Raw genomic sequence first — 25,346 nt, forward strand, 5'->3', positions numbered from 1 at the left:
ATTTTAAAATAAGCAGACACTGGTGTTCCTGATGAACTCAGACTTTCAAATATGGAAGAACATCTGTCGCAGAAGATTGTGAAGTACAGTCTTGTCGTATGTGGAGTACAGGAAAAGACGAAAAGTGATCAAGAATAATGTTATCAAACTGCAATATCGCTATGTGTGTAGATCCATCTTTTAGGCTGTTCCATAACATTCAGTAATTAAATATTCGTTGATATTTGTGACTAAAAAATAATCAAGCAATCATGTATTTGTTTTGTTTTGTTTTACAGTGTCAGTTTTTATAATAAAAAAGTTCCTAAAAATTTGATAGTAACATCTCACGGTCCGCGGGAAGCCTTCTTCCCACACAAATTTTCAAAAAATCAAATAGGTGACTAAAAATTTTTTGTTCTAACATAGGTGGTTCATAGCAAGTCACTGAACCACCAGCTGTTGCTGGAATAAGCTCAGAAAATTGTGCCCCTGAAATGGTCTGTTGTATTTCGTTTATACACTTGCTGTGATTTACTACATCTGCTTTTGCAGTCGCTACTCTTTTGTGATTAATCTTTTGCCGTTGCTTTCTTCATATTGCCTTCGTCATATTACTTTCTCTATTTTCTCGTCTACAGATTGAAAATATTTTTCAGTCCACCTGATGTGTTTCTCTAATTTACCATTGGTTATTTTGTTTGTTTCCAGAACGACTTTTACTAGCAGCCGTTTAGTATCCTTAGCAGTTTCTTTTATTCTATTGTTAGTCGGTTCTATGTGCTGCTGTTTAATATGTGTATCAGTTTATTCCATTTTGCTATTAGACGCTTCTAGTTTACTCATCAGAGCTGCAAACATTTCTTGCATACTACATTCAGTGCCTTTTACTTTTATTAGCTTCACTTCCTGTAGTGTGCACCCAGTAACAACTGTTTGCCTCACTCAGTTATGTTTTCTGTTCGCTTTAAACTATCTACTCGTATTTCATGCTCCTGATTTCCTACAGTTTGAGTCATTCCTGTTACTGGTCCTCCCCTAGATTTTGCAAAAGCAAACATATCACTGTCTCCTCGCGCCACATTTGGTTATCCAGTTAGGTCATTCTTCTCAACAAACACGCTCGTAAATGCTTCTGGAATTATGGAATGGTTACTAGATAAATACAGGGTGTATTAAAGGGAGTCATCCGATTTGGCACGTCTATATTTCTGAAACTAATAAACACATTCAATGAATTTTGTTTCTTGTCGAACGGGAAACTCAAATACTTTTTTTTCATAGATTTTCATAGGTGTTCAATGAAACCCCATTGAGATGTACGGCACGCGCGCTGCGTAATGGTGAGGGAATCCTGTTTGAACCTTTTGTAGCCTTGTCTTCTACAAGTTGTGGGTTCCTATTAGTTTCAGTGTCTTGGTTGTCAAGGCTTCTGTATCGTGAGATTCTTTCATTATGAAGGCTGCTGCATCGTAGTATGTGCGGCAGGGTATATGTCAATGCGGTATTCAAACTGTTCCCTCACTGCAGCGAGCATGTTTTGAGTTACAGCTTCCACTGCTGCCGTTATGCGATGTGTCGGTTCATTCATTGTTGTTGGTAACGGAGGCACATAAACAGAGTCTTTTATAAAACCCCGCAAGAAATAATCACATACAGTCAGGTGCGGTGACCTTGGAGGCCAGTAATGTAAGGCTGAATCATTTGGTTCAGTGCGACCGTTCCATCGTTCAGTAATTCTTTAATTTAAAAATTCCCACACTTTCAGATGCCAGTGTGGCGGTGTCCCATCCTGTTGGTTAGCGAAGTCGTTCGAATCAGTCTCCAACCGTGGGAAAAGAAGGCTCTGAAGCATATCGAGATATGTGATCTCTGTAACAGGGTTCTCGGCGAAGAAAAATGGTCCATCCACCTTTTCCCGCGAAACTACACAAAACACATTAAATTTAGGAGAATCCATCTTATGTTGTACAACTTCATGTGATTGTTCCGTACCTGATATTCTCTCATTATGACGGTTCACCTTTCCAATTTAAATGGAATGGTATGTCGTCATTAAAGAGTAAGCGTGGAACAAAACAGTCATCCTCCATCTTGCCAAGAAATAAATTACACAACTCCACACGTTGTTGTTTGTCACCTTGACGAAGAGCTTTCAGTAGCTGAAATTCTTATGGTTTCATGTGTAAACGCCGACGCAACACATGCCAGACAGACATCAGGGGTACGTCGAGCTGTCGAGCTGTACGGCGAACGGATTTTTGCGGACTCTTTGTGAAACTATGGCAGATGCGTTCGATGTCTGTGTCAGACACTCGGGGACGGCGATTTGCCTTTATGCAAACAACCTGTTTCTAGGAATTACCTGTTTCTCGGAATTGTTCATGCCATCGTATAATGCTCTGTGCTGTAGAAGGCTCCACACCATACCTAGGGCGAAAGTCACGTTGAACAGTTATCACTGACCCGCACTGCGCAAAACGAAGAACACAAAACGCTTACTCTTGTCCCGACACCATTTTAACTAGAATTGAAGTGAGGGCACACTACTGCTACCTAGCGGGAACCATGTAAAACTTGAGAGTTTGCTTTTCCAACAGTACGCCGTTCACGCACATATCTCGCAATAACAAAATAGTTATGATTTTTTACAATCGTATCATTATTTTTGATGCAACCTGTGTTACAGCTGCCTAGCACTATTTATGATTACAGAACATTAACTTCATATAGCGAATATTAAAATATTTAGGCACCTAGATAGCTGGATTTCTGATTTGGAGCTTGTACAGGAGGAAACAAAACTACACTGTACTAACGTGTACATAGATTACAGATTTGGTGTTTTAAGATCAGTTTTCCTCATCACATGCTAGAAGCTTAAAATAAATACACATTATGCCACATCGGATAAAATTGTGAGAAGTCATACGTTTCTGACATCAACAAGCGTTTGAAGATGCAACAATAAGTAACAATACATTGTTTTAGCAGAATCATTCATGGGCTCAATCTGAATGCCTCTATGTGCAATTTTATGAAGAACAAACAGTTCTGAGGTACAATACTGTCCTTTCCTTTAATAAAGTAATAAAAGAACACATACGAGGAGAACGTTATCTCTGCTACACAATAAATATTGATGTCTTATTTTAGGCAGTAAATATGCATGTATGGTATCTCATGAGACTATAAAGTATCTTCAAGGCGATGTCTTCGGCAATATACTTTCAAGTGGACGTTTATTTACAGTAAACAGTGCAACAGCAAACAACTATAGATGCAAAAAAAAAAAAAATGTGGTCACAATAATGCCGAAACCGAAACAAAACCTTGTGTTCTGGTTTGTAAGAAACTGATCGGCCTAGACAATTACTCTTTCTCACTAACGGGCAGTAGCGGTTTCTTTCAAGATGTACAGTATACAGCGCTATTATTCTCTGGATAAGATATCCAAATGGAAGTTCATTATCAAAGACAACCGTAGAAATGTGAGTGAAATGTGTGACTCTCTCATGTGAGGAATGTATGAATCCATGTTCCTTTATCATTCTGTTTTCATTATCATGAAAGGCAAGGTAAAGACGAGCTACACGATGTAGTAGAAATACACACCTGGAACTTGAAATAAGAACACCGTGAATTCATTGTCCCAGGAAGGGGAAACTTTATTGACACATTCCTGGGGTCAGATACATCACACGATCACACTGACAGAACCACAGGCACATAGACACAGGCAACAGAGCATGCACAATGTCGGCACTAGTACAGTGTATATCCACCTTTCGCAGTAATGCAGGATGCTATTCTCCCATGGAGACGATCGTAGAGATGCTGGATGTAGTCCTGTGGAACGGCTTGCCATGCCATTTCCACCTGGCGCCTCAGTTGGACCAGCGTTCGTGCTGGACGTGCAGACCGCGTGAGACGACGCTTCATCCAGTCCCAAACATGCTCAATGGGGGACAGATCCGGAGATCTTGCTGGCCAGGGTAGTTGACTTACACCTTCTAGAGCACGTTGGGTGGCACGGGATACATGCGGACGTGCATTGTCCTGTTGGAACAGCAAGTTCCCTTGCCGGTCTAGGAATGGTAGAACGATGGGTTCGATGACGGTTTGGATGTACCGTGCACTATTCAGTGTCCCCTCGACGATCACCAGTGGTGTACGGCCAGTGTAGGAGATCGCTCCCCACACCATGATGCCGGGTGTAGGCCCTGTGTGCCTCGGTCGTATGCAGTCCTGATTGTGGCGCTCACCTGCACGGCGCCAAACACGCATACGACCATCATTGGCACCAAGGCAGAAGCGACTCTCATCGCTGAAGACGACACGTCTCCATTCGTCCCTCCATTCACGCCTGTCGCGACACCACTGGAGGCGGGCTGCACGATGTTGGGGCGTGAGCGGAAGACGGCCTAACGGTGTGCGGGACCGTAGCCCAGCTTCATGGAGACGGTTGCGAATGGTCCTCGCCGATACCCCAGGAGCAACAGTGTCCCTAATTTGCTGGGAAGTGGCGGTGCGGTCCCCTACGGCACTGCGTAGGATCCTACGGTCTTGGCGTGCATCCGTGCGTCGCTGCGGTCCGGTCCCAGGTCGACGGGCACGTGCACCTTCCGCCGACCACTGGCGACAACATCGATGTACTGTGGAGACCTCACGCCCCACGTGTTGAGCAATTCGGCGGTACGTCCACCCGGCCTCCCTCAAGCCCACTATACGCCCTCGCTCAAAGTCCGTCAACTGCACATACGGTTCACGTCCACACTGTCACGGCATGCTACCAGTGTTAAAGACTGCGATGGAGCTCCGTATGCCACGGCAAACTGGCTGACACTGACGGCGGCGGTGCACAAATGCTGCGCAGCTAGCGCCATTCGACGGCCAACACCGCGGTTCCTGGTGTGTCCGCTGTGCCGTGCGTGTGATCATTGCTTGTACAGCCCTCTCGCAGTGTCCGGAGCAAGTACGGTGGGTCTGACACACCGGTGTCAATGTGTTCTTTTTTCCATTTCCAGGAGTGTAGTAACTTCGTATGCCTGGAAGGTCTAGTGCTACTCTTTGGCCTGGATTCCACTTATTTGCGTGGTCCAAATGTACCCAGTAGTCCTACGAATAATTCAGTGTTAAATCGGGATCACCTGTCGTTCTTGGCGAATCTTCAAGTCGTTGAGAGCTGAAAGGAAGAGTGAAGGCAGAACGAAAATCTTTCGATCCCACTATTCTTAGATTTCCGGATCCTGGCTTTACCATCAGGCTCTGTACAAGTTGTAGTGATGAGTACATGTTGGCCTTTCCAGTTGAAAGCGACGCTGTGGGAAGGCGGCGTGCGATCCCCGGCCCTGGTGTGGAGCCCGCTGCTGCAGAACACGCCCAGAGTGTCCCACCAGCTGATGCACGTCACCGATTGGCTGCCCACGTTCTACGCTGCTGCCGGTGGGTACTTATCTTATGTTCTCGGCGGCTAAGACATACCTACAAGAAAGTCGTCCTTAAAAACTTTAAGTTGAGAGGACACCAGTACTGCAGAGGCTTGAATCACTGAGTTATCCGGTTATACAGATACTGCGTTTCTGGACTCTGCACTGGGAAACAATTATACAGCAACTCATTTGTGTCTGTTTCTCTTTGGCACTTCTGTTTTACGAGAGTTATCGGCTAGAGGAAATTCAGTTTCATCTGTCAATGGCATTTTCCTCAATCTGCTCATAAAAACGTGCGTTTTAATGTTATCCAGATTTCTAAGTGTTCTCTTTCTCATTGCTCTCTTCCATGGAATCTTTCTTTGAAAATTTTTCCTTGCCGTCAACTTCTCTATATTATACTTTACTTTTCATCGTAATTTCCATTAGTTATCTTTACTTTCGTGTTCTTAGAGTGTTTCATCAGTCGTCATTCTCTGAGCCCACTCAACGTTGAGCACTCTTTTCCACAATAACATTTCAAAACAATCGAAGAATTTTTCCGCATTATTTTGACTGTATATGATTAAATTCCATATATTAATGTATACATACAGACTGAAGCGACAAATGAGAATCTGTATCGAGGCCGGGATTCGAGTCCAGGTCTTTCCAAAAATATACGGACTGCCCTAATACGCATCCCTCCTCAATCCAAATTCCCATTCACGCCTCAGTCCACTTTGTATTCCCCCTAAGCTCGAACAGCTTTGCGGGGGTTCTCCACCTGTATTGAAACAGAACCTCAGCAGGCTTATTTGGTTTGTCCGTGCAGTCGAGCACAGCCTCTGTGCCTGGGTGGCGTAGTGGTTGGCGCATCTGCCTATTGAGCAGGAGACCAGTGTTGGAATCCCACCCTCGTTAAAATTTTCAGTCGTCTTTTCAGTCTGTTTGTGTACTTCATAGATGTTTCGTACTCGAAGAGGCCTGGAAGCATACGCGATTAAAAATTCAGTTCAAAATTATATTTAATGGAATAAACTTAACATTCGTCCTATAATACTGTACTCTAAATAAAGCATATGGCGAATCTCTACATATACATCTGTATTTGTACTCCTTAAGCCAATTATCAGTGTGTGGCTGAGGATATATCTGGTACCATTGTCTATCCCAGCTGTTTCAGTTCGTTTTATCAATGGAGCGTAGGAATTATTATTTGAGGCTCCGTACGAAATCTTATTGACTTTCTCGTCGTGATTATTTCGTAAAATGTACTTGGGAGGAAGGAATATTTTGCCCAGATGTTCGTGGAATGTGCACCCTCCGTAAAGAACAGCGCCCCTCTTATACGGTCCATCACTGCCGAAAGTTGAGTAGTACTCAAGAATAGGTCGAAGGAGTGTTTCGGAAGCCACTTGTTTCGTGCATGAATTACATATCCGTCTGATTCTCCCATTGAAGCTCACTACAGCATTTACTTTTCAAAGCCTTTTTTTATGTGGTCATTCCACTTTAAGTCTCGAATAGGCTTACGACACACCCATTATTTTCCATTGGACCATTAATGTAAATTGTATATGGTAGCAACACTATAACACACCGTTTGTGGAGGTTTCCCAAATTAGGTTTACATTTGTCGATTTCTTAATGCTATCGCGTTTCATTCGTTACGCGCTAGGGTAGCCGAGAGCGTTAATGCGCTGCTTCTTGAACTCGGGTAGGCGCGCCGGTCCCAGATCGAATCCGCCTGGCGCATTAACAAAGAGGGCTGGTATGGTTTTAGTTGGCTTTCCACATCCCGCTAGGTGAATACCGGGCCGGTACCCACGTTCCGCCTCATTTAAAACGACTCGCAGATATTCGAAAACGTTCGCACTGTTTCATGGTTCACACTAGATGCAGACACCTGGGGTACACTAATTTTGTCCCAGGGGGTTCAGGGTAGCGACAGGAAGGGCATCCTGCCACCCTCTGACACTAACATTGCCAAATAATATCAACAAGGCCGACCCCGCTTTGAAGTGGGACAAAGGCCCAAAGGATGATGATCACAATGGTTCAAATGGCTCTGAGCACTATGGGACTCAACTGCTGTGGTCATTAGTCCCCTAGAACTTAGAAATAGTTAAACCTAACTAACCTAAGGACATCACAATCAACCATGCTCGAGGTAGGATTCGAACCTGCGACCGTAGCGGTCTTTCGGTTCCAGACTGCAGCGCCTTTAACCGCACGGCCACTTCGGCCGGCACTGATGATCACATTTCATTCGTTCTTAACAATCCTCACCCTTATGCAAGCACATCTTCCAGCACATCATGTGGCGCGAGTTGTTACTGAACCTTATGCATTTAGGATGACACATTCAGATATATTTATTGTCCCTACATTATTTTCAATAGATTTCGGTGTTACGTTGCACAATGTTCAGGTCCCTCTGTGATAATAAGTGTTCATTTGAATACCCTGTATTGGTTCTTGTACACCTCATAGAATACATAAAGGAAATAGATGCCCGCTTTGCTGAAACTACTTTGCTGCCGGTGGTGTCAACGGCGACAGCACAGCAGTTAGACTGTTGATAGGAATTAGGCCACTAAGTTGACAGAATGAGAGGTCCGTGTCAAAACGGTAGACTACACCACTACGCGCTCTAGTTACTCACAGAACCAGTGGGTTTAGGATGCGAAATTCGGGCAGTACTTTGATAAATGTAAAAAAATATGAGGAAGACCCCATTTCGTCACACACACGTCCAGTGTGTCAATCGAGATCTTACAATGGGGTGACAAGTCATGGGGTAGCGAATGCACATATATAGATGGCGGTGGTAACGCGCACACGAGGTATAAAAGGGCAGTGTAGTGGCAGAGCTGTTGTTTGTACCCAGGTGATGAATCTGAAAAGGTTTCGGACATTATGGCCTCACGACGGGAATAACAGACTGTGAACGCGGAATGGTAGTTGGAGACAGACGCTTGGGATGTTCCAAATGGTAAATCGTTCGGAGATCCACGGTGTCAAAAGTGTGTCGAGAATACCAAATTTCAGGTATAACCTCTCATCACGGACATTGCAAGGAGACAGAAAGGAAAGAGGAGGAGCTGGACAAAGAGGAGGCGAAGAAGACACAGGCGGAGAGATGGGGGAGAAGACAAGAGGGGTGGGGGTGGAGAAAATGGAAGGGGGAAAGAAGAGACGGACAGTGAGGGAAATAATGAGGAGAATGGACTGGGAAAGAAAGGGGAGGAGATGAACAGTGCAAGGGGGACGAGGAGTGGAAGAGAGAGAAGGGAAGGAGAAGGCTGACCAATAAGGGAAAAGAGGAGATGGATTTAGTGGGAGGGAGGAGGTGAACAGAAGAGGATGCAGCAGGTGGACAGAGTGGGAGGAGGCAGGAGAAGATGTGTGGGGAGAGTAGGGAGAGGAGCATGAGGACAGAGTGGCGATAGAGGAGGTGCATATAGAAAGAGGGGGTGTCGATGGACAGAGAGAGCGGGAAGGAGATGGACTAATAGAAGGACGGAATACATACACATCTGGGCAACGCCCAGTACTGAACTAGTGTCTATGTAACTCTGCACTCGTAATAATCGATTCGAAGTAGAAACATGAAAGTAATGGCCATTGTTCCTCTACGATGTCAAAGTGTACAACATTTCAAGGCGAAGTGATTGGTCCCTAGGATATTGATTAATCGGAACACTAACGTTCTTATTCATATAGTGTGAACTATCAAGGTTTTGATGCACGTTAAGAACCTGTAGATAAGACTACCGGGTGTTTATCCGTATACTGTAAGGCCAGCAGCGGTTGTGTTTGTGTCTTCAACATACCTTGGAGTTGTGGGAACTGGCCTTTCCACAAGAACGCTGCAACTGGTCACGGGATGGCTAAGAACCAGTTTCCCATGTAGCAATGCAACGTAAAATGCGCTGATAAAAGATGCGATTCTTTCGCAACACAAACCGCGCCACACTGTCAATGCGTCTGCTCAGTAGCACTCCTTTACTGTAACTGAACGCAGTCCTTTCTGGTCTGCAGTCGCGCGACAGCAGAAACAGAAAAGCGGTCCGCGAATTGACTGTCTTTTGAAAAAAAAAGAACAGATATAAACGATACGAAAAAGGACTAAAAAAGAGAATGTAAGCAAACAGGAGGTGTAAGATAGGAAATCGTGGCGGATATTACCTACCCACTCAGAAGAGTAAGAAACACCCCCACCCTCTCCACTACTCCATGCTTCACCATTCAAAGAAATAGAGTGGTATGACTAGCCTAAGAGGCCCAAAATGAGTGTGACTAGTTACCGAATCAAGATTTTCAGATAACGTAACAATTGACCGAGTCGAAAATTATAACTTTAAGCAATAGGTTAGACTATTTCCCTCTGTGAGAAGTATGGATTGAAGAAGAATTTTTCTGAATTAACAGGTCCTCTGCAAACAATTCTGAGCCACATATCTTTGCAGGAGGGAATGTTTCGTCACTCCCTGAAGACCTGGACGGTGTCAACTTGTGGGACGCTCTCGTAACGAATGGAGAGTCGCCGCGCAAAGAGGTGCTGCTCAATATAGACGAGAGGGCCGAGAACGGAGGAATTCGCATTGGCGACTGGAAGCTCGTAAAAGGTGAGTACCTTGTCACACTATTAGTGAACCACGTAGCATTACTGTCAGTTCAATAAAAAATACGTAACAACGCCAGGAACTGATGAGATTATCCGGAAGAATGCTATCAGCTGTCATCTAACGAGGGAAACTCTCCATCGCACTCCGCTCAAAATTCGTGGTAAGATGGTTAGTGGATAGCCTTTCAGAAACTGAATACAGCTCAAGCATGAAAACAGGGAAGAGGTGTACTGAACTGTGGAGAACGAAGCAAACTTGAAACGGTGAACGGTCCAAGTCTAGGGTGTGCAACACCGAGAGGTTTTTAACAGCTGCATCATCCTAGTTGTGTGGTCGCGGTGTTGGACTGCGAATGGGAAGATCCGCGTTCAAAACTCTATAGTGCTCCCGTATTTTTGTTTTCCTCGTTCTTTTTTTTTTTTTACAAAATTTTGAACTGTTCTTCCGATCATTGACATACCTGTCCGCTGTATTCAGCTTTGCTTTTGTGCCATTGTGTAACCTCCAGGCGTACGCAACTCCTATTAGTTCTACACATCTACCACACATTATGACTCTTATGTTCCTTATTGGAAGTTTTGTCGCTTGAACGTCTTTGTTGTGACATAGTTCACACTTGTGTCACTGTTGTTTTGATTTCTGTGAGTAGTTTGTCTATGTCGCATCACGCCTGCTCTCACTACTCATCACATTTACCTGCAACGGTAATATATTCTTACCACGTGACTCATAGTTTGCGATGATAACCGATGTATAGTATGACAATTGCCAAGACTACCGAAGGAGAAGAAACACGTCAATCACCGGGCAGAAAGTCGATAACTTTGCGAAAATAAATGACGGCCTGAAGGAGATTTTTAACAAAGATCTCGCACTTTGCAGCCCAACATCTTGAACACACAACTACGACGTCCTTGTTCCCGCAGCTCTCTCGACATTGCCTGGATCATTCACTGTTTCTATTTTGCTTCTTTTTGGACAGTCCAGTCCACTTTCTTCCTGTTTTCAAGCTTGATCTGTGTTCAGTATTTGACGGGCTATCCACTAAAACCCGTCATTCTGAGTTGCTTTTGGTACTGATGCAAATTTTGATGACACACGAGATACGATGTTCGTCGAAATGGACTACACACAACCGCGCACTGCAGACCGCTTGTTTACCTGTTCTGGGGGCAGCTGGTACCTCAGGAGGAATCCAACAGCCATAATACAATGGCAAATGGTGCTGGTAGCACCAGGTCACATCCCTTCCGGCTATGGTTGGCAGAAATGTCGTAAACACAATTCAGTTTACACTATAGCAGTTTTAATCATTGTTGCCGTCATCCTGTCACGAAGCTGTTGTGGCAAAAGTAAGAAACAAATCGTCCATTTAGTCAAAGAAATGCACGCACCAACTCGTATGGACGCTCATGGGTGTCACCATCTCGGAAATACTGATAAAATAAGTGCGTCGGTACGGATGGATGATTGCCACAGAATGCCTCAACAGCAAGGTGGATGGCCGCCTGCTCGTAGTAAACTATCAGCGGGAAAGCTGTATAGCTGCCCGAAGACGGATCTGGTGTGAGTACTTATCGAATGACACTTTTGAGACTCCATAAGTCTGTAAGTATTCGCGTCAGGTTGACTGACAATCTGATGACAAGTCGGCATAGTGTTCATGTTATTGTAACCTACACTTCTGGCCATTAAAATTGCTACACCACGACGATGACAACTACAGACACGAAATTTCACCGACAGGAAGAAGATACTGTGTTATCAAATGATTAGCTTTTCAGAGCATTCACACACGGTTGGTGCCGGTGGCGACACCTACAACGTGCTGACATGAGGAACGTTTCCAATCGATTTCTCATGGGCTCTGAGCAGTATGGGACTAAACTTCTGAGGTCATCAGTCCCCTAGAACTTACAACTACTTAAACCTAACTAACTTAAGGATATCACACACATCCATGCCCGTGGCAGGATTCGAACCTGCGACCGTAGCGGTCACGCGGTTCCAGACTGAAGCGCCTAGAACGGCACGGCCACACCGGCTGGCGATTTCTCATACACAGACAGCAGTTGACCGGCGTTGCCTGGTGAAACGTTGATGTGATGACTCGTGTAAGGAGGAGAAATGTGTACCATCACGTTTCCCACTTTGATAAAGGTCGGATTGTAGCCTATCGCGACTGCAGTTTATCGTATCGCGACATTTCTGCTCGCGTTGGTCGAGATCAAATGACTGTTAGCAGAATATGGAATCGGTTGGTCCAGGAGGGTACTACAGAACGCCGTGCTGGATCCCAACGGCCTCGTATCACTAGCAGTCGACCTGAAAAGCATCTTATCTGCATGACTGTAACGGATCCTGCAGCCACGTCTCGATCCCTGAGTCAACAGATGGGGAAGTTTGCAAGACATCAACTATCTGCACGAATAGTTCGACGACATTTGCAGCAGCCTGGAGTATCAGCTCGGAGACCATGGCTGCGGTTACCCTTGACTGCATCACAGACAGGAGGGCCTCCGATGGTGTACTCAACGACGAACCAGGGTGCACGAATGTCAAAACGTCATTTTTTCGGTTGAATCCAGGGTCTGTTTACAGCATCTTGATGGTCGCATCTGTGTTTGGCGACATCGCGGTGAACTGGCGCGTCACCCGACGTGATGGTATGGGGTGTCATTGGTTGTACGTCTCGGTCACCTCTTGTTCGCATTGACGGCACTTTGAACAGTGGACGTTACATTTCAGATGTGTTACGACCCATGGATCTACCCTTCATTCGATCCCTGCGAAACCCTACCTTTCACCAGGATAATGCACGACCACATGTTGCAGGTCCTCTACGGGACTTTCTGGATACAGAAAATGTTCCACTGTTGCCCTGGCCAGCACATTCTCCAGATCTCTCACCAATGGAAAAGTCTGGCAAATGGTGGCCGAGCAACTGGCTCGTTACAAAATGGTTCAAATGGCTCTGAGCACTATGGGACTTAACATCTGTGGTCATCAGTCCCCTAGAACTTAGAACTACTTAAACCTAACTAACCTAAGGACATCACACACATCCATGCCCGAGGCAGGATTCGAACCTGCGACCGTAGCAGTCGCGCGGTTCCGGACTGCGCGCCTAGAACCGCTAGACCACCGCGGCCGGCGGCTCGTCACAATACGCTAGTCACTACTCTTGATGAACTGTGTGCTGAAGCTGCATGGGCAGCTGTACCTGTACACGCCATCCAAGCTCTGTTTGACTCAATGCCCAGGCGTATCACGGCCGTTATTACGGCCAGAGGTGGTTGTTCTGGGTACTGATTTCTCTGCATCAATTCATCCAAATTTCGTGAAAATGTAATCACATGTCAGTTCTAGTATAATATATTTGTCCAAGCAATACCAGTTTATCATCTGCATTTCGTCTTGGTGTACAATTTTAATGGCCAGTTTTGTATATTTGGGAATAAATTAGTGAAGAATCTATTCCAGGGTGTTCATGTAATTTTGATCCTCACGGACTCATTGTTTACATTGTCTAAAGAGCGACACGTGGTGTCCTCAGCCGACGACAGGCGGTCGTAAATACTTGGTTTTCATTATCCCCACTTTACATACCAGCACAAATTATCGATTTCATGTCAGCATCCACTACACTTGCACATTGTTGCTGTTCTATAGAACCTTTACACAACAGCTGTGGTTAATGTTCATGAAACAGGAGTCCAGAACAACGCCGCTGGTACCGGCTACCTGGGCGCGAGTGGTGCAGAGAACAACCGCTCCACGCCGGCCTACGGCCCAGAGCAGGTGTTGGCCAGCCCGGCCGGTCAGGCGGTGTCCAGTGTGCTGGGAGGGTCCACCTCTCCTGAGGACATGCTGCGGCTGCGCGCCCAGTCCACCGTGTCCTGCCCGGACCGTCCGCAGACGCCGCTCTGCCAGCTTCTCAACGCATCCGACGTCTGCGTCTACAACATCACCCAGGACCCGTGCGAGGCTGGAGACGTGGAGGTACCCGAGGACATCGTCAACACGCTGCTGGAGAGACTAGAGGAGTTCTGGCAGCAGGTGGTACCTCAGGAGGAGTCCAACAGCCATCCTGACATATCGGACCCTGCGCGCTGGAACTACACTTGGGTGCCGTGGACTACCTGTAGCGCTGATAGCTCGTACTCTTTCTGTAATGTTGTAGAATGAAAAGATGAAATCCCAAGATAGACGATGAAATCTGAGCACGTTACATGGTGCACTTGTTAGTTTCTCCAGTTATGTTAAACTTGATGTACTGCACATAGTACCAGTTTTTCCTTCTCATGTCATTTATGATGTTCATGAAGATTATAAGAAGTAAATGGTATCACTTGGCGTACATACCTAAATGACATTTCTCCTTCACTCGAACCAAATCTCTTACTGCTGGGCATTGTAATATTTCAGCGAGAACCACACATCAGCAAGCTGTATCAGTTACCACTGACAATGTGTCATCATCGTTGGAATTCTCTTCAACAGTGCCACGTTTTGCAGACGCCATCTACACAATCGTCCGACACATATGAGGAATTTTGTTGCCATGTCTTCAACATCGATACATGTATTTGGACTTCTAGAGTCCATCTAAAGAGGTTAAGTTATTTGGGTCGTCTCACTCGATTTTTTTCCTTCAGTGTATGTGGTGTCACCGCCAGACACCACACTTGCTAGGTGGTAGCCTTTAAATCGGCCGCGGTCCGTTAGTATACGGCGGACCCACGTGACGCCACTGTCAGTGATAGCAGACCGAGCGCCACCACACGGCAGGTCTAGAGAGTCTTCCTAGCACTCGCCCCAGTTGTACAGCCGACGTTCATAGCAATGGTTCACTGACAAATAAGCTCTCATTTGCCGAGACGATAGCATAGCCTTCAGCTACATTTGCTACGACCTAGCAAGGCGCCATAGCTTTGATAATAAATATTGTGAAGCATGTATCATCAAGAGCGTTGTTCTACAAATGTGGATTAAAGTTAAGTATTACAGCAACTACGTCCATTTTCTAAGTTCTCATTTCCTTTTAACTGTTCGAGACCTCACGCCAATCTGCGTGAGCTTAACGCGTGCCTTTCGGCTTCCTCTCGTTGTGACTTGGCTGTCTTGCTAAGTCACAACAGTGTACAGTTACCTTCTTTCAATGTCATAGTACTTAAATGGCTCTGAGCACTATGGGACTTAACTTCTGAGGTCATCAGTCCCCTAGAACTACTTAAACCTAACTAAGGACATCACACACATCCATGCCTGAGGCAGGATTCGAACCTGCGACCGTAGTGGTCACGCGGTTCCAGACTGTAGCGCCTAGAACCGCTCGGCGACTCCGGCCGGAGTCATAGTACTCAAGCCTGTAAGTTAAGGGTTCTTAGGCATTGCCGCAATGTGTGCACAAACACTTGTCCCTGCAAAATTGTGACATGTGCTCAGGCAATAAGAGCGTTGTCCGTGACAGGCAGGGTTCAGGCTTCGACTCCCAGTCCGAAATACAGTTTCAAACTGCCACGAAGTTTCGCGTAATAAACGTCTTAGCGCCGACTGTCAATTTTTGAACTTATTACGACCTTCTGAACTACGTTGTTTCTATTCACCTTGACTACCCGTAGTTCTGAAAATTGATTCATATGGTAAACTTAATGTGTAAGGAGTACGTTCATACGTATACAGTAAACTAAAAATTGATTTTGTCGTGTGTTGAGACGCACTGAATTATCATGCGCTCTGTAAGGCTGTATTGTGTTAGGGAAATGCAGCCAATGCACGAATTAATTATCTTGAGCAGCTACGCCTTGACGAAGGTCACCATCAGATTCCACTGTTCAGATTATACCTGGACTCGTCCGTGAACATAACCTGAGACCACTGTTCCAATGACCATGTACTGCAATAAGCCTTTGTCAAACACCATTTTCCAAAGCTTCTGCGACGGTGATATATTCTGGAGTAGTACCTTACTTTAGCGAGAACAATATCCTCAGCAATCACAGTACGGATTTCAAAACAGTTGTCCAAACTCTGAGAACATCATTTACGTGTTCACTCGCCAAATTTTACAAGCTTTAAGTAATAAAATAGCGCCGGTTGCTATTTTCCATGACCCAATGCATTTGACTGTGTGAATCACAGTATTCTCACAGATAAATTGACTCTTTATGTGACTGATGATATAGCCAGCCAATGGATAATGTCACATTTAACCAAAAAAGTGCAGAAAGTTGCTCTTAACAATTTAAGCAATGTAGTCTGATGTTGTAATTCTCACTTTGTAGAAAGCAACTGAGCAGTTCCCCAAGGTTCAGCCTTAGTTCCACAATTGTTCCATATACACTGAAGGGCCAAACAAAGTGGTATACAGACGTATATTCAAATACAGAGATATGTAAACAGGCAGAATACGGCGCTGCGGCCGGCAACACCTATATAAAGCAACAAGTGTCGGGCTCAGTTGTTAGATGGACTTCCTCTGCTACAATGGCAGGTTATCAAGATTTAAGTGAGTCTGAACGTGGTGTTATAGTCAGCGCATGGTATAACATCAAATTCCCGAAATCGCTGCGGTCGGAAAAAGATCCTGCAAGAACGGAACCACCAACGACTGAAGAGAATCGCTCAAGCTGGCAGAAGTGCAACCCTTCTGAAAACTGTTGCAGATTTCATCGATGGGCCATCAACAAGGGGCAGCGTGCGAAACATTCAACGAAACATCAGCGATATGGGATTTCGGAGCCGAAAGATCACTCATGTATCCTTGATGACTGCACGACACAAAGCTTTACGCTTAACTTGAACCTGTCAACATCGACATTGGACTGTTGATGACTGGAAACATGTTGCTGGTCGGACGAGTCTCGTTTCAAATTGTATGGAGCGGATGGACGTGTACGGTCACGGAGACAATCTCCTGAATCCATGGACCCTGCATGTCAGCAGGGGACTGTTCAAGTTGGTGCAGGTTCTGTAATGGTGTGGGGCGTGTGCTGTTGGAGTGATATGGGACCCCTGATAAGTCTAGATACGACTCCGACGGGTAACATGTACGTAAGTAAGGATCCTGTCTGATCACCTGCATGCATTAATGTCCAATGTGCATTCCGACGGACTTAGGCGATAGGGAATTCCAGCAGGACAATGCGACCGCCCACAGGGCCATAATTGCGGCAGAGTGTCTCCGGGGACACTCTTCTAAGTTTAAAGACTTCCGCTGGTCGCCAAACTCCCAGACATGAACGTTATTGAGCATATTTGGGATGTCTTTCAACGTGCTGTTCAGAAGAGATCTCCACTCCCTCTTATTCTTACGGATTTATGGACAGCCTGCAGGATTCACGGTTTCATTTCCCTCCAGCACTGCTTCAGATATTAGTCGAATCCAGGCCACGTCGTTTTGCGGCACTTCTGCGCGCTCGCGGGGGCCCTACACGATATTAGGCGGGTCCAGCAGTTTCTTTGGCTCTTCAGTGTATACATAAACGAACTTCCACGTAATATTCAACAAGCAGGATTATTTCTTTCTGCAGATAGTAATGTACTTACATGTATCATTGTCTGGTTTTCTGCGAATGGTCTCCTCCTCAATTAAAAAAAAAGAACATTATATTGAGTTCTGCACGTGTGGGTTTATTATACGAATGATAAGTGTAATAAATGTCGAGAAAATAATAAATAGGTCGTGAACTTCAAGATTCTTAAATGTCCACATTGATTAAAAATTTGAACTGGAAAAGGCACATATTGGACCTCCTAAATCATGTTATTTCAGCCTTATTTGCACTTGGAATGATTGTAAAGCCTGGGGCGAGACGAATCTATAAGCTGAGATATTTTGCGCGCTTTTATTGAATGATTTCATATGAAACGTCGTTCTGCGGCTACTCATCTTTAAGGAAGAAGGTTTTCATTGCTGAAACACGTGCTGTAAGAATAACATATGGTGGTCATCCATGATCATCTTGTAGGCATCTTTTTAAGGAGCTGCGAATTCTGACTACTGCTTCACAGCATGTTTATTCCCTCATGAAGTTTGATGTAACTAGTCCACTGCATTTCAAAAGGAGCATTGACGTACGGAATTACAATACTAGAGGGAATAATGACATTCATTACTCCAGTTAAAATTGTCTTTAGTACAAAAAGGGGTGCATAATGCCAGAACAGAAATTTTTGATCACTTATCCAGTGACATAAAAAGCCTGACGAGCAGGAAAGTAATATTTTAAAACGAACTAAAAAAGGTTCCCTTTGACATCTCCTCCTATTCTGTGGAATTACTATTATTTTAATATTTAATATATGATGGGTAAGAGTTAAATAAAGGTGTATTAATTTTCAGTGTAGGTGTAAAATGATTCATTCCACAGTATTACTATATATCGCGCAAACTGTTTCATGGAACATGGAACTAATTACCTTAGACACACTCAACAGCCATCACGTACATACATCATTATTCCTAAGTGGATATAATTTATATCCTACAGCAAATTACGAAAAGAATTTGACGTAAGGGCGAAATGTTAATCCACGTATCCCACACGCATAGAATTTCTGAGGCGTCAGTCCGGTAGCATTCCGATTTCCGTCAGTATTTGTCACGTAGCTGATGTCCGCGGTCCAAACCTGTAAACCGAAATTTTATTTTGGCAACATACAAAACGTGCAACGTCATAATTCCAGCGCAGTCAGAATCCAGTGCCGATTATGAGTTCCACTGGCGTGTCACCCGCGGAGGGCAACGTATTGTTCCTCTGGAAGGAACAGCGTCATCCAGCGGAAATTAGAACTTCCCAGCACCCGGCGGCTTCTATTCGGCGGTGGTCGAGTTGCAGCCACAGAAAGGTGACGTAAAAGACTGAAAACACGTAGATGAGGTTGGAGGCACATATCTACCAAGCTCGAACTTACCGGGCTCTCAAGGAAGGGGGTCACCCTATTATCTACTACTGTTAGGGAGCAGTCGGCCAGTTAGTGGGAAGACCGGTTTTCAGAAATATCACTATGAAGCTCTGATTTACCGTCGCCCGCCGTTTGTTGTATACACCAAGTTTTGACAGGTCCAGGTACAAATGGTGCCTAGGAGTTGGGTTGGTCTAGTTCGAACTTTGTGAAGAAACATACATTACGGACAAAGAAAAAACGACCCACCACGAAGGAATGATCCGAGCGCCACAGAAATCATTAGAAGTGATGTACATGTACAAACATGATTACAATTATGAAAAATTTGATGGTATATTCAAGAGAAAAGGCATCGAAACTGAGCAGGAATATAACGTGTTGGTCGACCTCTTGCCCTTAAGAAAACATTGATTGATGGAGAGTTGGATGCCTTCCTGAGGGATATCGTGCCAAATTCTGTCCAACTGGTGCGTTATACAGTGTCCCATTTATCTTGACCACACTAAATAACTGTTTGTCCAGATACAAATTAGAAAATGTTTGAAGTAAATGTGGTGTAACCGTCTGGGGGACATCAATCGGCATGATTGCCTTCGTTGTAGCTTTGTTTTTTTACAAAGATATGACGGGCGGTATGACTTTTTTAAATGGCACCCTGTACTTTTTATTCGCTAGTTCATTTCCTCTCCTAATCACCTATTCAAAATGTAATGTAGTATACCATTCAGTGAAACACAAGCGCCCAATTGGATAATTCCTTTGTGGTGCCCCGTCTTTCATTCTTTCTTTCTTTTTTTTGTTAGAGTAACGTTGATACTACATCAGAAAATTCTATGATCTGAAGACGGCAGTGGCCTCAAATACATAACGTTGTAAAAAACAGTTAAGCATGCGGAAGTGGAGGAGGAAAGGAAATAAAATTTAACGTTTTGAGAGGGCACGTAATTACAGATCATGTCAGATTTACAAGGAATTCGGCAGTGACGTTGCATCCTTCCTGGCCTCGAAGTATGCAGTGATTGGACTGGAAGGGCGTCATAAAGCTGTTGTACCCTTCCCCGAGTCACGTTGGTCCACAACTGTAGACGGTCATCGATATTTTGGATAGTGAAACAAGGGCTTACTTGGCGTCAGAGTTGGTTCGACAAATGTACAAATCTGAGGGATCTGACTGGCCACGGGAATAACTCAAATCACACTGAAATTTTATAAAACGACTTGACATGTGTGGACGATTGTTATCCTGTTGCAAATGGTACGATACTGTCATATGAGAGGTAGCACAAGTGGACGAAAGGTGTCCGTGACGTATTGTTGTACCATCAGAGTTCGCTCAATCAAATGGTTCAATGGCTCTGAGCACTATGGGAATAAACACCTGAGCTCATCAGTCCCCTAGAACTTAGAACTACTTAAACCTAACTAGTCTAAGGACATCACACACATCCATGCCCGAGGCAAGATTCGAACCTGCGACCGTGGCGCCACACCGACCGGCCTTCACTCAATCACTGACGCCCGTGTCCTGAAGTCACAACCTATGGTTCTCCATACTATGACACTGTGAGTTACATTGCGGTGACTGTGTAAACCATTGAAAGAATGGACCCTCTCCACAGGTCGTCCCCACAGATGCCGCCGATGGTCGTATGGGCAGTGCAGAACCACCATTCGTCGATGAGTACAGGTGATTGCCTAATCTGGCTGCTTCTACTCTCTCGCCAATGGTGGGAGATAAGGAACAACGTTGGGGGGAGTCCATTACTTGCTCCCTCACGGCAGGTGCAGATGTGGTTACTGTGCGCACTACGGGGATCCCCCACGTGGTGGTCAGACTTTATCAGCCGGAACGTTGACGGCGGGTATGTCTGCTCTTATGTTCCCGTGCAGCCCTACATCGGGTCACTGTCGTAGCCAAGTGACCCACAACTCTGGATATCCTACGATTCGGATAATTGGATATTTGTGGTAAGATCTGATGAGACCAAACTGCTGAGGACATCGGTCCCTGAGCTACATGTACATCTACATCTACACACATACTCCGCAATCCACCATACGGTGAGTGGCGGAGGGTGGTACCTCGTACCACAACGAGGTACCACAACTAGCATCTTCTCTCCCTGCTCCACTCCCAAACAGAACGAGGGAAAAATGACTGCCTATATGCCTCTGTACGAGCCCTAATCTCTCTCATCTTATCTTTGTGGTCTTTCTGAAATATAACTTGGCGGCAGTAAAATTGTACTGCAGTCAGCCTCAAATGTTGGTTCTCTAAATTCCCTCAGTAGTGATTCACGAAAAGAACGCCTCCTTTCCTCCAGAGATTCCCACCAGAGTTCCTGAAGCATTTCCACAACTCACGTGTGATGATCAAACCTACCAGTATCAAATCTAGCAGCTCGCCTCGAAATTGCTTCTATGTCCTCCCTCAATCCGACCTGATAGGGATCCCAAACGCTCGAGCAATACTCAAGAATAGGTCGTATTAGTGTTTTATAAGCGGTTTCCTTTACAGATGGACCACATCTTCCCAAAATTCTACCAATGAACCAAAGACAATTATCCGCCTTCCCCACAACTGCCATTACATTCTTGTCCCACTTCATATCGCTCTGCAATGTTACCCCCAAATATTTAATCGACGCGACTTTGTCAACCGCTACACAACTAATGGAGTATTCAAACATTACGGGATTCTTTTTCCTATTCATTTGCATTTACATTTATCTATATTTAGAGTTAGCTGCCATTCTTTGCACCAATCACAAATCCTGTCCAAGTCATCTTGTATCCTCCTACAGTCACTCAACGACGACACCCTCCCGTACACCACAGCATCATCAGCAAACAGCCGCACATTGCTATCCACCCTATCCAAAAGCCAAAAGATCATTTATGTAGATAGAAGACAACAGCGGACCTACCACACTTCCCTTGGGCACTCCAGATGATACCCTCACCTCCGATGAACACTCACCGCTCACCACTCACTTACACACTATTTAATCTAACTTAAACTAACTTACGCTAAGGGCGACACCCATACCCGTCGGGGGTAGCAGCGCGGGCCGTGACAAGACGCCTCTGACCTCCTTGGTCTTTCAGGGGATGGGGATAGTGGCGGTTGCCTTGCAGGATACGCATAATCGTACTTTGACTTACAGAATGTAGCCGGACTACTTCCTGGAGCTTCTTCTAGCGTTCGTCTCAATATCTTATGGTACTCAGACTTCCAAATCTGGTGTACTTACAGTCCTCCGTTTCCCTGCACGTTCTGTGAGAGTACCTGTTTTGGCACAGCTCTGCTGCATCTCGGTCATTTCCCTTTGCTCAGCCGTACACAAAAACCATATCGCCTCCTTCCCGACATGAATGTTGAACTATTATGCTGCTTACAGTAACTTGCGTCAATCACAAAGCCTGCAGCCTACAAGGAACACACGTCATATAGTCACAGCAAGTGTCATTAGTTCGCACCATCTACTGTGGCAACGATGCGTTTCCGGATACATATTCATTTGACCTTTCTACTTGTTTTCCAGTCAGGAATCCGTCCCTGCAGTTTGTCGGTTTTATTAATGTTCACGCTGTAAACACCACAATGTTCGGTGACAACTCTAAACTCGAACAACACTAATGCATCATAGAGAAATGCAGCTGTAGTCATCTGCGTGTACGTGTGTCACTGACATACAGTTACATCTAGTGGGTCTTTTTGTATTTTTTAAAAATTATTTCAGGCAGAGTATATTACTTCCATATACACATAGATGTAATTACGGTGACAGAATAAGAGAAACAGTGTTAAATAAAAAATTGTTTATTTCACATGTTCCTACATACTCCTGAAGCCATTGTGAAGTGCATGGGACGGTGTATGTCGAACCAGTATCATCAGTTTTCTTTCCTACTCCATTCTCGGACTGGGCGAGGGAACATTGCTCTGCATCCACGCTAATCTCTTATATATATATATATATATATATATATATATATATATATATATATATATATATATATATATATATATATATTTTAACCTCAACGTCAGACAGACGTTGATTGTTGCGTAATGGTCGCTCCGTCATGATCGAAAATACGTTCTCTAAATTTATGCAAGCGAGTTTCGCGAGAACGCGTCGCCTTTGTATCAAGGATTCCCATTTAACTTCCCCTAGCATTCCTGTCACACTGCCGTATGCACTGTATTGGCTTGTTACGGTACTCTCTGTTTGCCTCTAAACTCTGCCTCATAAAGCCTAAACTCTGCTTCATAAAGCCCCAAAACACTCGGACAGCACTCTGGATCAGGACGCTGCACCGTCGTGTATGCGGTCTGATTTACGCACGCATGGGGAACATCACCAGTGAGGACTCAGTTTCTGTCCCACTCCCCACGCACCAGCTACTGCGTACCCTGATACAGGGTCGTGCATAGACGAACGCAGCATAGCGCCAATATTTCTTCTTCTGACTGTCACTGGAATAAATTTTATATACCGGAAGAATTCTTGCAGCTGCTTCGTAATGTATTACATCCCTGCTTTGTTTTATGTTACCCACAATAAACACTACAGAGACAAAGTACCCTCGCCATACCTCAACTAACATGACAGTCAACTATGTACATTCTCCGTACAGCGTTAAACACACGATACAGACAGAGCCGGGAGAATGACATTACTGGTAGTTGTGTCATGAGGTGCACTGCGGATCGCTTCATCACTCGCCATATTACGTGTACACCACTGTGACACAGTTCTGGCCACTGTGTAGCGAGCCCAATTTTCTTTGAAACCGTCCTGACATATTTCAGAGGATGCGAATTCCCTTGGCCAAGTGGTCGTTCAGTTACACAGCTCTGTAGTTGCAGATCCGGATTGGCATCACCAGTGGCTGTTTTCATTTTGCTGTTCGCTTTTTCTGACTATATAGTAGGGCGGAGGTTTCGAAAACCTGAAAACTTACAAGTTGGCTCCACGAGACAGGAGTCCCTTTAAGAGGAGTTGGCCGTCATAAAAATAATTCCCCACACAAGACTTTTAACAAGATAAGACGTGTCTAGGCAGGTGCGGTTTACCACAGGACGTGTGAATCTTACTTTCGGCGCCTCCGACTAACGTTCTGTTTAAACTTTCGTAATCCAGTATTCTGATTGAGTCTTACAAAGGGAGGCCGCCAATTGTGAAATTCAGATTCGATTCATACTGCGCATAATAAAAGCTCATGGCCAGAGGTGTAATGTGGCAAAGCACCAAGATGCACTTCTCAGCCGTTGTCGAGAAAATCGACAGTTAAAAGAAACCGTTGCAGTGAAATACTCTCTACGATTAATAATCTTCCAGAGCGTCCTGGCGCAGCGGTAAGCGCTCGGATTCGTAATCTGAAGGTCGCCGGATCGAATACCGCGCCATGCAACCTTTTTTTTATTATTAGTTTTTTGTAATTCAAATATGCATGTTGGTGAAGGCGGATCGCTCTCCAATTGTACCGCCTCCATTTTTCCGTTTGTTTAACAGGGTGTACGAAAGCTCTCACGTCCGCACAGATTTTCGACGATGTTACAAGTTGCGCTAGGGACCGCATCTACCTTCTTTCGAAGTTAGCAGGCAACTACGCTGTTATGCGGCGGCTAGTTTCGGCCCATTCAACATCTGTCCTTCAAGTGTACCGAGCGAGTAACGGAGTTTATATTTCATACCTGCCACAGCAAATTTGTGTTCGTGGGGTTTCCATTCTAACTCGAACGTTTGACTTACGCTATACGTATCCGTTTCGGAATATCGTTTCTACGTCTTCCGTTAACTATACGTGGTTAACGTTATGAAGACAATTAATAACATTTGTGAAATACTATTTTGTTTGCGGAAAACATAATGATGTTCGAAGTCACCAGTTTTTCCACGACAAATGACTTTCTATAACTTATTATATGCATAATTGTTGCAACTGATTGCCGGGAATTATATATATATATATATATATATATATATATATATAATGAATTACAAAAAACAAATACTAAAAAAAATGTTGCATGGCGCGAGATTCGAACCGGCGACTTTCGGATTACGAACCCGAGCGCTTACCGCTGCACCACAACGCTGTAGAAAATTATTAATCGTAAAGAGTATTTCATCGCAACGGTTTCTTTTAACTGTCGATTTTCTCGACAACGGCTGAGAAGTGCATCTTGGTGCTTTGCCACATTACACCTCTGGCCATGAGCTTTTATTATACGCAGTATGAATCGAATCTGAATTTCACAATTGGCGGCCTCCCCTTGTTAGTGTTACTTTCCAGCTATATGCAGAGCATTGGATAGGCTCTTTTCAGAATTGTTTCATGGAGCGGAATAGATTTTCTACATTCCTTCACAGATAAGAGTTCTGTTTGATCAACATAC

At 44.7% G+C, this 25,346-nt stretch overlaps 1 protein-coding gene across 1 annotated transcript in view; it reads left to right on the forward strand.

Moving 5' to 3' along the window:
* The window catches only part of LOC124788393 (arylsulfatase B-like), a 92,539-nt gene extending 78,327 nt beyond the window's left edge, over positions 1 to 14,212 (forward strand). Inside the window, exons 7-9 of the mRNA XM_047255659.1 lie at positions 5,289 to 5,424; positions 9,866 to 10,024; positions 13,713 to 14,212. Coding sequence (XP_047111615.1) covers positions 5,289 to 5,424; positions 9,866 to 10,024; positions 13,713 to 14,212 — 795 coding nt within the window. The remainder of the gene's footprint in view (positions 1 to 5,288; positions 5,425 to 9,865; positions 10,025 to 13,712) is intronic.
* The last annotated feature ends 11,134 nt before the right edge of the window (positions 14,213 to 25,346 follow it).

The sequence above is a fragment of the Schistocerca piceifrons genome, chromosome 3, assembly GCF_021461385.2.
Source record: "Schistocerca piceifrons isolate TAMUIC-IGC-003096 chromosome 3, iqSchPice1.1, whole genome shotgun sequence".
Classification (NCBI taxonomy): domain Eukaryota; kingdom Metazoa; phylum Arthropoda; class Insecta; order Orthoptera; family Acrididae; genus Schistocerca; species Schistocerca piceifrons.